We start from the raw sequence: 18228 nt of genomic DNA on the forward strand, positions 1-18228 counted from the left end.
AAAGGGCATTGATAAAGCCTAGAAGTATATTTTAACAAGCTGTGTAGGTAGATTTTTAGCAATACATTATTTGAAAATTTACTGTTAGATTTACCTCCCTTAAAAATTTTTCAACTGGCATTAAATTTAGAAAATAATCCAGGCGCGTAGCTGCCTATACGCAAATACGCAAGTGCGTACACATCATTTTCAGAAAAAAAGATAAGAAAAAAGAGAGAATTATTCGGAGAAAAAAATCTCAGTACCATCCAACAAATATTCGTGTTTCAAATTATTCTGTGTCATACAGTGTCGATTTAAATTTTAAATTATTATGGCTGTATGATAAAATTTGAAATCTTTTATTTAATAACTGCCAAATCCAAATAAATCATTCATTATTTTGTCATTGTTCTATCATACATTGATATTTTTTTTAAAGATCTTTGAAAAATTAAATTTCAGCCACATCGTTGAATGCTATTATCTACTAGTATGATTTACAATACGATATTTTTTGGTTCACAATTAAAATTTCGTATACGTGTTTTTAAATGTTAAAAATGACTATATGATACCAATTAATATATCGGTTAAATTTTTAGCCTCAATTATATGTACAATAAGTTTCCATGGAATATTAATTTTCGGTAAAGCAATAAATATTACTATGTCTTTTATTTCCTAAACAAAAACTAAATGGCATAATTTTTATATTTCAAGAAAATGAATGAAATATTTGGTAAAACTCCGGAGCTTCTGGGTCCTCACCAGCAGGCACGTAGTATCACGGGAGCTACTTATTCCCAAAACCTAACCTTTTACTATTGAAAATGTACATTGTAAGGGTGGACCCCCACTGTTTGTTGCACCATTGTTAAATCAGGGTAATTTGGTAATGTATTAATAAAAATTTGGTTTGTGAAAGATGGACACCCCCTCCCCCCTTCAACAAACACACATATACAAGAAATAGGACTTCGAATTTTGACAATCTTCCTTTTTCGTCCTTGCTTGACAAATTTTTAAAATTGTAATTTTTTCCTGGCTGGCAAAAGCTATATTACGTGCCTGACCAGAACCCTTAAACACTTGGGGGGGGGGGGGGGGGGGGGGCTCAAGACCGCCCCCACCCAACCCCCTGCCGTTCTCTGCTTACACATCATTTCTATTCTGGCTACGCGCCTGTAATCATTTTTTTATTCATAAGACCCTATCGTTATAAATAAATAATTAATAAAGAAAACATTTCCAAAATTTACGTATAATTGTATATTAAAGTGAAGTGCCATGGAATATTCCTTGATGCTGGTACACATGCTTGTATTTGTACTTTTTTAGCGAAGTACATAATTATTTTTTGATTATGAACTTAACAGTATAAATGATGAGAGAACAACAACTTATTATAGAAATCTCCTTTTATTTGTGATAACAAGACAAGAACCTACATTAAAAATGAAACATCACTGAAGACCGAGGTTGAAAATGGCATACTTTTCGACGTGCATCCGACAGAACTATTAAGTTACACAGGTTTTTATGTGTCATTTTTTGGCATAGCTGCTTCAGATCATGAGGGTTTTTTTTTCTTCTGTTAAATTTTGGATTTCATAGTACTTAGTAGAATCATGTGATTATTTATAAAAATCCCGAATAATCTTCATCAAAATACATTTCCTCAGGTGGCATGCACTGCGTGTAGATTTCAAGCTGTAAAAGATGGCAAAACAAAACTTTTCAAACATTAATACTTAAGAACGAATTTTAGATGAAAATTTAGAAACAAAAATTTGCTTTGAAGATAGTAGTGGGTTCGTTCGATCAGGCTTAGGGTTTTCAGTGAGGGAAAGAAAGACTGCGTCTCAAAATTTAACAAGGACACGCATGGTTTAATAAATTATTGCATGGACATTGTGCGTTAGTAGGGTACACACTAGGTTGTGAAATGGTATATTCAAAATGTTAAGTCAGTTTAAAAAAAACTGTTTTAAACAGTACAAACAAGTAAAGAGCACGAAAACTCACATCGTCAATATCCCCCTCGAAATCATCCAAATTCTCGCCATGTCCAATCTGTAGTGCACACGGTCTAGACTGGATTTTTCCTTTTAAAACAAAATTTGGATTTTTATTAACACTTGAAACATTTTTTGAGGTATAATCTATTCTTAGTCTTAAAGATTTTGAATTCATGGTATTCGAACACGTCCGTGTTTTGATTGACATATATCTTACCTCCACCCGGAATCCATCTGGTGACTTGCTCATTATTCACTGAACCCTGGAGACGGCCGAGATTGTATGAATATTTCACATTTTTCCATTCAGTTTTCTATTTAAGATAAAAAGAAAACAACTTTAAAGGCTGATTTATAACATCACAAATATCCTTTCAAATATGACGGTAGATTTACAAAATTTTATTTCATTCCTGAAAGCTTGGGAAATTAAACTGATCCATGCTAAAAATCTTTAGATCAAAATGTCCCTTCTAGATTAAGAGCTAATCCTACCGGTTTCGGAATTTCTATTTGAGTGTAGTCTCCCTTTTCAGTTTGGGCGCCAAACATGATGCGATCCTTGTCTTTTGCAATTAGTATAGATGCATTGTTTCCACAATCTGCGTTACTTATTATAGCCTGTGGACGCCCGGAACTATTAGTGGAGTCCCGGAAACGGATTTTGAGCATGACCGAATCTCCATAATCCACATTGGAAAGCTGGGGTACGCGCAATCGACTACTTCCGGTAAATTTGGCAACTCCTCCCGAGAAAGAGACGTTGTTGTTGACAATATAGACTGGTCGTTTGTCACGCTCATCTTCAAACCCGTCTGAAAAATTCAGCTTCACCTTCGATGTGCATTCAGCAGCTACAAAGTAAATTGCAACCCTATTATGTCGGAAAAAATAATACGAAGCGTGTTTTTCAAAAGAACATACCACATGTTTATAGGAAATGCCTTATCAACTACTTCAAGTTATTTTAATAAACGTATTATATTAAGTAACACGTGTTTGAACTAGTATACTGGTACATGAGATAATACTAACTTTTGTTTGACGAGTATGGTACTCTAGTTGTACATTCACAATCGGCCTGACTGTACTGTGTACCTGGGGCACAGGGCATCTTTATCCAGCCATAACGCTGTACAAACTGTTCAAAGCTGTTGGAATCTCCACGAACGGGCTTCTTGTCACAAGCTGTGAGTGAGAAAAGGTATATGCAGTTGAATGTATAGTGTTAATTTGGATTACTGATAATTAAGGAATTGAAATGCTTCTGAATGGTTTTACGTTATGCTGCTAAAGTATATGCAAGAATGAAAGGAAACTCACCTGGTTTTCTTGGTTTAATTGTCAGTTTGGGTTTTAAAGCTGCAATTGGAAAATACATTATTTGTACGATTTACAGACTCAGTATAAGAAGCATTTTATATAAACCACAAACACATAAAAATATCAAAGAACGTGATCTATCTTTCTTTTATAAAATTACTTTATCGGGTTAGAATCTGAATTTAATTACCTGGAAGAGATAGTTTTCTAAGGGGTGCGTTCTTTTCAGGGCTTATTTTGTCCGACATCAGAGCTCTTGGATTCAGATGTTGTGTTGGACGTGGCGGGCAAGGATCCTTGCAACCGCTATCCGGAAGACATCCTATTCCGGAATGGTACGAAGTACCGTACGGACAACACATCGGAATTGATTCTCCGCCATCACAAGCCCAGAAAGACCGACAACTTCCGGGGAGGTCATAGGTTAATACTTCCGGGTCCAGACAGCGGTCTGAAAGAAATAAACTTTTCATTGAAGTAAGCTAGTACAAAATTTGAGTGTTATTTTGTGATTAGTTGATCATATTCAAGTAAGGCAATTTGCGCTTCAAAAGATGAAAATGCAATTTCATTTTCCAGGTGATATCAATTTTTAATGATAATTTGTCTTGAAATAATATTTTAACCGCTTACTTCACAAACATAAAAAGTTTATTTCTTTTCATTGTCTAATAAAACGAAAACTACCAGTTTCTTTTAATATTAGACTTTAATTTTACTTGATTGTTGTAAAGATACATATACCCTGAAGTCCACACTTAAAAAAAAACTTTTTAAAAATGCAAAATAATAAAATTGGCATAATGCACAATTTAAGATTGTATTCTTAAGTGTTTGTATACTGATTGTGCTGACTTTTAAAGTCTCCAAATTTGAGATCATGTGTTTAGTCACTGACATCGCTTCGGTCCTGGCTTTCGCTACTGTTGCCGCTGCTACCGCTGCTACCGCTGCTGTCACGTGACTTATAATATACCTTTTTACTCTTTCGATTCGGTTGGTTTGCTACCTTGACTTTTTGGAAGAGGTAAATATAATTATCTCTCAAATGAACGCGAAACTTTCTGATGAGACGATTATATTGTTTTGACTTAAGAAACCCTCGTCGTATTCGAAGTCTTTGCTCACCAGTGGGACATTTGACTCTGTGCGCAGGCTGGCAGGTCAAGGACGTTTGATCCCAAAAGTTTCCCCAAGGACATTCCTGATACGACATCTTCTTTAAACCATTATTTCCGAAATAACACTGAATGAACTTGGAGCAGTCTGTGGGATGTCGTGTAAAACCGGCGCCATTTGACATTTTACAGCTGTCACATGGATCTGTGAATGAAATGTGTATACCATTAAAATTTAAGATAATAGCTTTGTACCTAAAATAGGAAAGAAAACATTCTGTCATATTTGAACAGAACATCAGGCGCGGAACACTGCTTGCAGTACTTTGAATTATATCAGCAGAAACTGTGCACTAACTAATAATTTGTATCTGTTTTTAAGGGAAAAACACGTTAATAATAAATTTGATAACTAATCATTTCATACGTATGAAACACGAAAATGTGTCTCGTGAATAAATACAATGCTATCGCGTCGCAGAAACGAAATCAATCGAAAGGTAAGTAACAGTACACTTACTCTTTGGTTTTTTGGTGGTAGGTGGTAAAGTGCTGGTAGTAGTTGGTTTAGGGGTTGTGGTAGTAGGGGTTGTGGTAGTACTGGTCGTCGTTGTAGGGCACACCTATCAAATTCAACAGAAAACATGTATCAAAGTTTTGACGACTAGAGAAGAACATACAAGAATATCTGGGATTGGGGAAAAAAACCAAATACCGAAATCGGAGAAGATCGAGAATGAGATTTTAAAAAAGACGAAATCGGAGAAGGGCGAGATACCTGGACAACTAAAGAAGAGAACACAAGTTTGAGCTGGTCAAAGCTGGAGACAGAGAGAACCCTGGTTCCATTGGATGCAATAGACTTCAATTCATTCTCTGCAATCAAATCGGACACGCCCACTGCATACAGTTTGATGCCCTCAGACCTCGCGAGGGCGCTTTCTTTGGCAGTGTCTCTGGGATTCTTCGATATCCCGTCAGTGATAACTACTCCCACCCTGGGAACACCTGGACGACCTTGACTGGAGAACATTTTGCGCAATGACTTGATACCTGAAAATACGAAGAGTTTTTCATTGCTATAAACGAGGAAAGGATTCATCGGATTCTGTTTCATAAAATGAACTGCAGCTTATTGATTGCAGTTTTGCTTAAGTTTTTCTCATATTTTTGATGATTTTCACTAGCTGCAATAATGTAGCCCTCTCCGATTTTTTTTTTTTTTTTTTTTTTTTTTTTTTTTTTTTTTTTTTTTGCCTCTTCTGAAAATATCAGATTTAAAAAATCGGAGAGGGCTACATTATTGCAGCTAGATTTTCACCAAATAGTTTAAGTTTTAAAAAGATACCTAGATCCGTTCTGGTTCCGTCTCTTGGGTGCCTCAGTCCCATGATTTTGTTTTTCAGTTGTTGTCTGTTGGCACTGAGAGGTATTTCAGCTGCTACGTTGCTACTGTACAGTACGAGACCAAATCTTGCTTGGTCGTCTGCTAGTTGTAAACTTTCCATCATGTCTACCATGGAACTTTTCAGTGTTCGGAAATCTTTTGAGGTAATGCTATCTGATCCGTCAACAACAGCTACAACATCTAGCAGGTTCCTGCAATCTTTAACAACAAAACGATTTGAACCATTGCCATTTCCGTTTCGCAAATGATTGACAGACCATTCTATTTCATAAATGTTTACAAAAGCTAAATGTCGCAAAAACAACAAGGTTATGTGTTAAGCGGTTGTTTCATTTTCAACTTAGGACAATTCATCTTTATGACCAATAACTCCTTTGTCGTTGGGAAATTCAACTTTCATTTCATGCTTTTCAGTGAAAATTTGATGTCATGTGTTGTCATACTTTGGTAATGAGTGTTTTAAGGCAGGAAGAATGAATAGACTTTTTCGTGTATCCCACAGTCTAAATATGTAATAATTGTTGGACATCTCGTTTTCTCTCCGATTTTAGAACATTTGACCTTTCATATAAGAGGTCAAGACAAGTGTAATCCTTCTGAACCTAGACACAGTGACATTAATATTTACGGTTACAAGTGTCGGGGTCATGAACACTATTTGTATTCGACAATTACATGAATTTGCCCAATGTTTACAGCATATACATGTACCTGGAACTCCCATATTTTATTGGTATGGGAATTTTCCTTCGATAAAAATTATTCTGTCTCGAGCATGTTTTTTAATTTAATAATCCCCAGTGTAAAATTAAAGATGTTTGTTTGTTTGTTTATGAAAACATATATTTACAAATAACATGTCCATGTTCAATAATTCACAATAGCTGTACTACATGTAGTAAACATGTACAATATTTCACTAGCGCTACAATGCCCATTGATATCTACGAACATTTGATGTTGTTGCTAATTTGTTTTTGTTAATTTTATGCCATTCAAAGTAAACCTATCTAATCTATTTGCAAAAAACACACAAGCCCAAAAATAAAATACAGACTTAAAAGTCATGAAAATGACATCATTTAAACGATTTGAATTCATTAATCTATTTTCTAGTAGAAAGATCTATTATTTTAATTTAACCCACTCAAGGTATTAAATGCTTAAAATACACCTATAATATGACATATAACATAGGCGTCGGAAGCAAATTGAAAGTAGGGTGGCTAATTGAAAGGGTGGGGGGCTAAACCAACGGAAAAAGGTAAGCCCCAATTCCCAATGCCTATATTATGCCTGTCTTTAAAAAAAAAGTGGCCCCTAGCCCCCCCCCCCCCCACCCGGTTCCGACGCCTATGTATAATTCATACATATTTAGAGAAATTATCCGAATTCAAAGATTTCGACTAAAATAATCAATTTCAGGACTCCTGATTTTGTTTGTTTTTTTTTCTGATATGGGCCCAGGGGTGTCAAAAATTAAGGCGCACGCGGACGTAAATCATAGATTAAACTTGGAATGGCCTTATTTTGTTTTGTGATATTTTTGAATTGTTTTGTTTAATTGACATATTTTGAATGTTTTTTGTTGTTTTCTGTAGTTGTATTAAATTTTTGTACTTGTTCATTGAAAGGTTCATTTGTGTTTCAAGTCAACATTTCAAAAATGATATGGTCAATACCATGGCAACCAGCATCTAAAGGCAAATTTACCATAGCAAAATACTATACTCAGAAAAAGTTCTACGGGCCTGCTCCAGTAAACTCTACAAATCGATTTTCATACTTTCCTTTTAGTCACAATGCCTTCCTTAAAACATACATCAAAATTTTCTTTAGAAATCGACAGTTTCAACCATTTAAGGTGAGAACCTCCTAAGTTGTTTGAACTTGTATTCGAAATTTTTGTACTACATTTATGCAATAGAATATGTTCAGATCAATGCCTTCCTTCCCGTTTGAAATACGTGGTTATGAGATGACGTGTGGCCTGAAACTTGACTGGCTCTGTGCGGAGAAAATGCCTAACCAATCAAACAAGGGCAATTTATGCCTTTATCGTCAAAAAAATCAGCTGCAAATCAAAAAAAGTATGGCTTTTATAGTACAACTACTTGGTAGCAACTGTACTAGAAACAGTTTAACATAAACACCAAATATTCCTTGTTATCATTTTGCCCCACCCCCCTTTTTGGGTGTTTTTCTTGTTTTGGGTGGTGGGGGGGGGGGGGGACTAAACGCGCGCTGATCATGTCATGCTCGAACCTATACTACAATAAAATCTTTAAGCAGGTTTTGTAAGCTACTAATGCGAAGCCATCCAAATAATTTTCAGCAAGACTAAAAGACTAAAAAGAAGTATTTTTGAATCACCATTTTGTACATATATGAAGCAATATTAGCAACAAGTTTTTCGAAGATAAATCATTAGCAAGAATTGTAGCTAAATCTATACAATGCATACCAGCTAAATAGTACATTATAAAGTTTTCATATCTACATTACATACCTGGTATTATCCCTGTTTAAACATATCAAAACGACATAAGGTGCAATTAACTGTATCATTGGTGATGTGAACATTTTCAAAATTTATCTGTATTGGTGATGTATTAAATGTTTGAAAATTTATCAAAATTGACAAGTTTTAAATTTATAAATTTTACATGTACTTTATTTCATAGTATAATGACAAAATGAAGAGAAATTAATGAAGATTTATAATTTTACATGTACTTTATTTCATAGTATAATGACAAAATGAAGAGAAATTAATGAAACACTACTTATAGATTTTCCGAAGAAAAATATTTCTAAAGTCATAAATAACACAAGTATCTTTTTAAAAATTCATTTTGATAAGATAATCTATTATATTTATTTCTCCACAGAAAACTACAATATTACCTTGGTTTGGTTTCGCTTTTACCATTTTTGTTGCTTGTAATTGTTTTCTTGCTGGTGGCGGAGATTCCGGGAGCCGAACTCGGATACCTCCAGGATTTGGTATAGATTGACAAAATCCAAATAAACCAAAAACTAATAAAACAAAATTCATTTTTCAATCAAATATTTTTTTTTCTGTTTTCGAAATACTACCACACGTCCATGTGTCCCTAACCCTAATGTTTCCTCTTCGAACCACCGCGGTAGAATATCGCTAGGTCTTGCACGAAGAGTGGATTATTTGTTCTGGCTGTCATCAATTACAACCGAAAGCAATTAATGTTTTACAGGTTTGAGGAATTAATTAATATTCCCTATTATTAGTGGTCAAAAATAATGTACATTTTTCGTAAGCTGAGCGTTGTTTTCAGGAATAGCTAATATTGTGTTGTGTCCTTTCGTATGTTTAACATAGTTTTTGAGTATCTCGCTGCGAAATGTCATTGGTAATGACTAGTAGTATAACGGCGGTCAGTGGTAGCATGACAAATGAGATATACACAATACCATAAGACAAATAAGAAAATTTTTCTAAGGTATAAACATGGACAGTTTGAAGCATTTTTTTTATATATTTTTTACGTGAATTTGGCCAAACTTCTGGGCTAAAAGTCAGTTGATTATATGGGAATGCTTATATGTTTTTAAACGAGTATATGGTCATATAGTCCTTCAGCCAAGAATTTCCTTTGGTGTAGGTAAGCTTACAGATCTGGTTACTTTTTGATGTGAACGTTTTGTGTCTGTTTTCTTCAATATTGAAACTAGGTCCGCTTTCACTTTCTGTCTCGGTTTTTTCTCGAATGGTGGAATTTGACATTTAAGTTTCGAACCACCGGTAACAGTAAAATATTTATACATCTGCAGCTGTTCCTCTTCGGTGAGAATGTTTGTCGGTACGACAACATTGGAATAGCTTTTCAAAGAAATTTGTGTCATTCGTATGCCATACAATAAATCTCCAAGAACCTGCCTTTTATTTTCACCGTCGGTTGGTAACTTTTGTCGATGACATTCTTCTTCCGCCCACTTTGCAGCTGCGCTGAACATCTCAATTTCCAGAACGGATGTCACGTCAGATTTCAAAATGCATTCCAAGCCCTGGCGAGATACTGATTTGAAACCTTCTGATTTGAAAACAACTTTTGCATTTCTTTGAATAAATCGAAGAGTTATGTCTTTCATCTCCTTCATGTCAAACCTGAAAGCAACATCAAGAGTTGCACAGGCATTTTTGCTGCATAACGACGACTCCAGATAGCTAACGCATCGCTCAATGAGATCGTCTAATTTATACTTTTCAGCAAGTTCTATCAAAGGCAAAGTATTGCTTTCATTTAGGTTGGTTTCGTTGGTATATATGTACCTACAAAACAAAATCAAGCTTCATATACATCTAAAAAAAATGAAGAAATGACAAAAAATTGTGAAGGGGATCATATTTTCCCGCTGAGGCACTTATGGAGAAAAACAGGAATAACATGTCAATTGCTTCCCTTCACCAAAAAAACGATGTGTCGTTCCTTACCTTAGAAGCATTTGGAATATTTCTTTTGAAGTTCCTTCTATTGGTATATTTGGTTCTGGTATTTCGGTGTAGAAAATTCTTTCAAATTCTTCGCTTCTCATGGACAAGATGAATTTGTGACCCGGCAGAGATTTCCCGCCATCAGTGAAAGTGAAGTGAACGTCTGCAAGTGTTTCATTGAGACAGAGATACTTCAGACACTGAAGCGGGGACTTCCCCGTGCGCCATTGAGGTCCGAAGATCCCAGCCATCAAAATTGTTCTTGTTCGCTTTCGTCACTCTTGTTTTTAATTAATTATATTCCATTATTTCTCTTACATGTACAATCCAAAGAGAGGCAAGGGTCAAACCATGATTTAAACTAAAAGCTAACAATGAAATATTCCCATTTCGTTCCTGTACACAACATTGAGATGCTTACTTTCCAAAGAAATAATTTCATGTCGGAGGAATTATCAAATAATATCTTTCTACAAAGAAAGTCCTCTCGGGCTTTCCTGTACACATGAATACGGTGACCCTTTTTGTTAAAACGCAACGAAGAACAATAGATTTATGATAAACAATTAGTTGTGGGATAGGATTGCAAGTTAAAGTTTTTAATGAAAGAAAGTGTAATAGGCGTAGATGTAAAATGATATCCACATTATCAATATTTTAGACAGTTGCTTTTGAGATTGTGTAGAGATATTTGGTAATCTGAAGGAAACTACAACCAAAACCATTTTTGAGAAAACTAACAGTTTTATTCATTCAATAACAATTCTCGATTTTTTTAAAGCATCCGTTACTTTTATGTGTCTTTTTGGAGAATATTATAATCTGCAGTAATTGATAACAATACAAATTCAGCGACAGTCAAATAGTTCTGCTTCCTTAATTGTAGATGACATTGCTGATTAACTTCCGCTTTGATAACCCGCACTACACAATCACTACGTGTTTCGTCACAACTACTGTAATCACAAAAGTAACAATCCTACTTTTTGATTGTTTTCAGCTTCTAAGGTACATGTAATTCTGAGTCACATTGTACAAGTCAGAATTACTCTATTGATCCTGAGGATGTTTTTTTATGTGTGTGATCTTTATGTCAGTCATTCGAAAGGAATGACCTCTCTATATCGGACCAGCTCACCATTGGGCGCTTTTGTTCCCTCCGGAAGAGTAGCCAACCAGACGACATCTTTTGCTGCCTCCTCTACAGGTCTAGGTTTGATACCTTGGCAGGTGCCATCTTCGCCAACATAGACTTCGCTGCCTTGTGACGTCATCCATCCAGGACAACACGCGTTGATAAGGATGTTACGTCGCACGTCTCCTGCAAGTTCTCTCGTTAAAACACGAGCTAAGGCCGAAAGGAGTATCTTCGCAAGCACAATTGGAGAATCTGGCCATCCATAGCTCTTATGGTTGCCATGTTTGACGGCCTTCATATATTCATCTGCAAGTGTTATAAGTTTGTACATATTGCATTTTTCAAGGTCAAGTTCTTGTTGCAGTTTCTCACCAAGTTCCTTTCTTTTGCCTATGTACCCGTTTGTGATGATAACAACACGACCGTGAGGATGCATGTGTGGAAGCAATATTCTGCAAACATTTAGAGTTCCTTTGAAATCTGTTTCAATGGATAATTGTGCTTGACGAAATAAAGGAACTAGTTCATTTTTCTTGTAAGTTACAGCGGCATTGTTAATGAGCACATCAATTCCACCATATTCCGACTTGATAAAGTCTTCAAACATCCGAATGCTAGCAGCCTGGGTAATGTCGAGCTCGTGATATCTAGGTCGTAGTCCTTCCACTTTCAGTTTGTTTAAGGCAGCACTGCCTTTATCAGTCATTCGAGACGTAAGAATGACGTCGCCATCAAACGTCTTACAGAGCTGCCTCACGAGTTCCAATCCAAGTCCTCTGTTTGCTCCCGTAACCACTGCCACCTTTCTCCCCATTCTGCGAGTAAATAAAAAAGATTTACTCATTGTGTTAGAACCTTTAGAACTAGATCTTGATTTTATCGATTTCAAGCTTTAAAAAAGGACAGAAAAAACACTGGAAATATTCAGATTTGTATTCACAGATGGTACTGTAGACATTCACCTGAATTTCGGACTTTAACGCCTTTTTCATCTTCCTCTGATTTTAAATCAGAGAACAAGACTGGAAGTATTTATACAGCATTTCAAAACAAATCTGATACATTCTAAGCTGGATTTTTAAGCATGGAAATTGGACTAGGAGCAAAAGTTCTTCGTGCATTATTTATTTGTAAAACCAGAAAAATCAATATTGAAGTACTGAAGCAATATATGACTTGACAAAGGTTACTTAATGTATAGATAGAATAACTCGGAAAGTGAGATGACCACATAAACATAGACTATATCATGATACATGGTTGCCAATGTAAACTAGTCCGAGATTTCTCTGTTGCAGTTTCGTTCTTTATCATGAGGGACGCTCAGCCAACAAAATGTAGTTTCTTGTTGGTCTATCGCAGAAGAAAAAATATCATTCTAACACTCTTATGGAATTAACCTGCAACAAATTCATATGTAAATCAATTAACTCACCTGTTTATTTGTCACAAATGGAAACCCGTGAATGGATTCAGGTCGCGACTTGATATGTATCAAGAATTTAAAGCCCAGGTTCGATTTTTTGCAGCAATAACCACATTATAATCTTGTTGGTTCAGAATGTAAACAAACCGATAGGCAAAGTGAAGTGCAGTTCAACCTGATTATTTGATTTCCTATTTAAGTTGGAAAACAAGTAAATATACACCTGCGTTTGACATACACCTAAAAATTTTTTAGGAAGCAACTTAAGACTGATAGACTGCTAACTATAAATTTTCAAATGTAGAGATTTTATTTAAAAATTACCTTCATATCGTCTTGATAGATACTCAAAACAACCCTGTTCCGTACGGTCAATGTATCTGTTCCAGGATTGTTCTTGTTTATCCTTGGTTAATGGTTAAAAAGAACATTCATAATAACACTATTTCACTCCATATTAGAGCTGATTTCATTGCTACTGGGATACTCTATTAAGTATATCCGCTTTCTTGTAAAATATATTGTTTGAAATACTGTCACAATCGCAACTTCTATTGCCTATCGGCAAACGGATATTAAAACAACTTTTTTTCGAGCTTGCCGGAAAGGTCCGAGAAGATGCGATTGATACACCAGAGTCAGAATTAATACATGAAAACGTTGAATATTCTAAAAACTTTTTTTGTGATGTTAGCTATGATTTAGTGGTTGACATGCTGAAATGGTGACTGCATAGGATACTAGAAAATGTTAGAATCTATTTCCAAGTTCTAAACTATCAGGCTTCTCTCCTTTATTAAGGAATATAATTCATAACATCACAGGGCTTAGTGGCGCCTTGATGCATTGTTTTAAACTGGCTTTAATGCCACTTTTCAACTTCATCGGTCAATGACAATCGGTTGAAATCAAGAGGATTAATTGTTAGTTTCAATATTTGTCATGAAAAACACGATTGTCTTCTCTTTCAGGGGCTGACAGATAGTGCAAAACATGTTTTTAAGCTATGGCTTTTGAACTAAATATGTATGCAACATAGAGGCGTCGTCTCAAACTAGCCATTTTGATTATAATAGAGCTTATGGTAGAAAGTGAAACCAATAAGAACGTGTACCTATTCTGCGCAAATTCATCGTCGGAACCCACGGAGAGAAAATCCGTGGGTTCCGACGATGGCGCAAATTCAATTCTGGCAGAACATTCATAAATAGAGAGAGTCTAAATGAACAGATGAAGACCGTTTCATTGTAAGCGATTTTGGCTACACTATATAGTATACATGTACTAATGAACAAATTGTCAGACACTGTTATAACAATTAAATAAAATAAATAAACAAACTTGAGAAATTATTGTTCATTGTATTGAATAACATTCGTTAACATGTATTTTAATAAATATTTATTGACTACACAATTTGTTTTTGTTTCTGTTCGCATTTTTTGCAGACAAATTTCTGTGACCTTGACATTGTAATCTTTCTGAACAATTTCTTGTAAATGTCCTTGCAATGATTTCTGAATTCTAGGTCAAAGAATCCATAAAAGAAAGCGTTCATGACATTGTTGATGAGATAAAGTCTAATGGCCATCAGGTAGAAAACTCGACCAACGTCTGATAAGTTGTCCTTGAACTCAGGTCGCACAGCGTAGATTATCAAAACAATGATATAAGGATAATAGGTCACAATAAAGGTCAAGGTTATAAAAAACAACAATTTAGTGATTCGGCGCTCGCGAATACTTTCGGCAGTTTTTGATTTTTTCCTTTTTCTTAAAAATGTCTTCAGTGGTTTCCGGGTCTTTTTGGTCTTTATCGCTTTATTTGATTCGTTTGTTTCTTTGCCTTGAGTTTCATTTTTTTCGTCGACCAAATCCTCGTGTGATCCTGAAAGTATCTTTGTTGTGTTATTGGTACAATCTGTCACGATAATGTCCGGGGTGACAGGGGTCCTTTCGGAAGTATCTCTTCTGTTCAATACGAGACCCTTAAGAGTTTCCGGTACATTGGCCACTTTACTGAAAACGTACCTGATTGATGACATCTTCCTTGAAGATTCATCGCCCTCGCATAACTGACAAGTACTCGAAAATCCACTACTTTCTGTATTGTTTCTGTCATTACTTTCTTTGTTTGTAAACACATCGTCGTCTTCAATGGTAGACGAACTTTCTTTTTCTTTTGAATCCTTGATTTGTATTTCGATCTCAAGAGATTCCAGGGAATCACTTGACATCGGAACAGGAGAGTCCACCCCAGAATCCCGATCCGTTTGCGTTGACTCTATGGATTCTCGCACTTTCAATTCCTCGTCAGTTTTGGAATCTGTCGATTCCTGGGCTTTTCTAGATTTTACAGAATTTTTTACATGAAATCTAACAATCCTGGTTGATTTCATTCGCTTATTGTGCGCTCTCAATGATTTACCCACAAATGAATAAAGAATAGTCAAGCATACCATGCAAGAAATTACAATCAACAGTTCCAGGGCATAGTAAACATACCCATAGTAAGAATTTGAAACTGCATCCGACCATGAACACTCTGATCCATTTAAGTTTGTTTCTGATTCTATGACCACAGTATGGCGACCGTAAATTAACAATGCTGGAGAGGTAGCAATGGATGATCCAATGATTACAGCAATGATAGAACGGATGGCTCTTTTTTCTGTGACTTGTTTTCCGTTTGGCCGACATATTTTTCGAAACCTCTCTGCAGCAATAACCACAAGCATCAGAGCAGCCGCAATGGCTAAATTCGTATCGAAAAATCTGAAGATTTTGCAGGCAATTGGAGCATTGAAGGTGTAGGGATTGGTTTCGTCAATGATCTGAAACGGGATGGAAATGGTGCAACCAAGCATGTCGATGCATCCAAGAGCCAGAACGAAAACACGATATGTAGATCTCTTGATTTTGGTTCCAAACACAAACAGCACGTGCGTGTTGGCGATGATTCCAATAACGGACAAGACAGAGAGAACCAGGAGAAGTGGCAGACGATTGATGACTTCTTCGGAATTGAGTTGCGCCAGCATCTCTGGAGCATGTTCACTGTGATTAAGCATTTTGAAAATGTCTCTATAAATGTTTCTGAACGCCATGGCGCTCATCTTTATATAGGAAACACGCTTACTGCTTATTTTGTAGCGTATCTATTGTGATTCAATATCCGATTGGTATATTGTGTCTAATACATGTAGTTTTGATGATTCAACCCTTTCTGACCGACTTCCATCCCTTTTACATGCAAGGTTACAAAGGGGGACTTCGGTCTTTACGTTGCCATGTGTGGTTCTGTGGTATTTTTAATTGTACTTTTAAAAAAAATCATTGTGTCATGTATATGTCATGTTCAAAAGTACTTTACCAGAACATCAACAGGCATTGGTGAATATAACATTGCAGTAAATTACTCGTACTTTGTTAAATTTACTAGTAATTATTTTTCTAGTAATGTGAAATTTATTTTCAAAACCACGGGAAAAGATTTTAGGATTTTCCGAGCCAAATTATCTAGAATATTTTTTTTCTTTGGTAATTAAATTAACACTTTTTCCCTTTCAAATAAAGATATTAACGACACTATATGATGGCCTTTTTGTGTTTTTACATGTATATAAAGAGTCGGACATGATCTATACAAATACAGTTTAAAAGAACGGTTTGATTCAGAATGTCTCTTTCCACTTTTTCAGCGAATGACTTGAAATATTTCAAATATCAGAATTCTACGCATTGAATGAATAATAATGTGTGTTTTAATAATAGGGAGTTTTTTTTATTTATAAACACATTGTAATTTTAATGTGTTCATCTTTTTTGCGCGCTCTCTCTTTCTCTCTCTCTTACCCCCCCCCCCCCCCCCCGAAAAAAAGAAAAAAAAACGTTAACAAAATATCGCAGCTTTTAGAAACGTACAACAATAATCCATAAAGTTTTAACTTAAAAGTAAAATATGATCATTACATTCATGATTATTGTAAAAAAGAAAAATAATGAACAAAACTCGATTATCGAAGAGGTCGGTTTTCTTTTTATCCCCCCCCCCTTTAATTTTATAAAAATTTTGACTCCATATTGTGGACCAAAATCTAACCCGAGAGAGCTATGATTAAATCAAAGTTGAATCCACAAGATATCAGGATGCTCCATTATCAATACAATCAATATGGCTCTGTACACATGCATTACGTAAAATCTGGTACTCTGATTTTGGAAATGATTTCAAATAACTTTGGTAAGTTTTGCTTTAAAAAAAAATTAGTGTGGTCTTACCAATCCTGAAAAGAATCTTCCTATTTACTGTCATGTAAAACTCTGATCCCCTAGTGTAGCCTCAACCTACTCCCGAGGGCCCCGATCTGAATAAACTTGAATCTGCACTACCTGAGGATGTTTGCATATCAATATGACTAATAGTGAGATTTTGCTGTTCATAAAAGAAAGAAATTAAAAATTTTCCCCAATTTAACATATACCAATTAAAACTTTGATCTCCGTTTGTGCCCCCATCTTACCCCCAAGGCCCATGATTTGAAGTTTTGAACAAACTTGAATTAATCTACACTACTTTAAACTGCTTCAAGATTTTTAAAGATTTTTCCCTATATGTTCCAATAGTTGCAGATCTGTAGCTCGCTGGTCTTAAAAAAAAAATTGGAATGGGGATGGTCGTCCATACCAATTTTTTTAGACCAGCGAGCTACAGATCTGCAGCTATACTCCTATGTAAAAGTTGGATCTCCTTTTGTGGGCCCCCTCGTACCCCACAAGGACTATGATTTGAAAGGAAAAGAAAACGAAAACAAGGGGGAAAATTGAATCTACACTACCTGAGGATGCTTCCATGTTAATATGACTAATCATGGCTTTTCTGTTCTTGAAGAGACTTTCCCCCTAAATATTCCTGTGTAAAAATAGCTTCTATTGTGGCCTCACCCAACCCCGGGAATCATGATTTGAACAAACTTGAATCTACACTACCTGAGGATGTTTCCTCATTAATATGAATAATCTTGGCGTACCGTTTGCTGTTCTTAAGAAGAATATTTTTTTCTTATTTATTCCTATTTAAAAGTTTAAAAGCTCTCTCTCTCTCTCCCCCCCCCCCCTTTTGATGATTATTGGTATGTAATAGTAAAATGCTGTGGTTTACCGGTATTTTTTTTTCTTTGTAAATCGTTACTTAGTTTTTTATAAAAATGTTTAATAAAAATATAATTTAGGGTATGACACGGTCCTCTTACACATAGAACATCTCTGACGGTTCTCACGCTTTTCGTGAGTTCCTGTCCAAGTAGTGTAGGATCCAAGCGAGATAACTTAAAATTGTATTC

At 35.5% G+C, this 18228-nt stretch overlaps 3 protein-coding genes across 3 annotated transcripts; all 3 read right to left on the reverse strand.

Annotated features, from left to right (window-relative positions):
* Positions 1–1482: 1482 nt before the first annotated feature.
* On the reverse strand, positions 1483–8907 carry LOC133182199 (protein PIF-like). Its single transcript, XM_061316955.1, has 12 exons — positions 8757–8907; positions 5790–6047; positions 5220–5494; positions 4962–5064; positions 4452–4646; positions 3514–3774; positions 3324–3362; positions 3036–3188; positions 2496–2854; positions 2218–2314; positions 2008–2087; positions 1483–1692 (listed from the first exon to the last, which is right to left on the reverse strand). The coding sequence occupies exons 1-12, from the start codon at positions 8905–8907 to the stop codon at positions 1621–1623; spliced, it is 2043 nt and encodes a 680-aa protein (XP_061172939.1). The 3' UTR covers positions 1483–1620.
* A 560-nt stretch (positions 8908–9467) lies between these two features.
* Positions 9468–10574, reverse strand: LOC133182208 (BTB/POZ domain-containing protein 6-like). The gene is made up of 2 exons (XM_061316967.1): positions 10324–10574; positions 9468–10161 (listed from the first exon to the last, which is right to left on the reverse strand). Exons 1-2 carry the CDS (start codon positions 10572–10574, stop codon positions 9468–9470), a joined length of 945 nt encoding a protein of 314 aa, XP_061172951.1.
* A 473-nt stretch (positions 10575–11047) lies between these two features.
* Positions 11048–16005, reverse strand: LOC133184631 (uncharacterized). The gene is made up of 2 exons (XM_061319717.1): positions 14427–16005; positions 11048–12277 (listed from the first exon to the last, which is right to left on the reverse strand). Exons 1-2 carry the CDS (start codon positions 16000–16002, stop codon positions 11421–11423), a joined length of 2433 nt encoding a protein of 810 aa, XP_061175701.1. The 5' UTR covers positions 16003–16005; the 3' UTR covers positions 11048–11420.
* Positions 16006–18228: the final 2223 nt, after the last annotated feature.

Source organism: Saccostrea echinata, unplaced genomic scaffold, assembly GCF_033153115.1.
Source record: "Saccostrea echinata isolate AGI-Se365-2 ecotype Australia unplaced genomic scaffold, CSIRO_AGI_Sech_v1 ptg000001l, whole genome shotgun sequence".
Taxonomy (NCBI): Eukaryota; Metazoa; Mollusca; class Bivalvia; order Ostreida; family Ostreidae; genus Saccostrea; species Saccostrea echinata.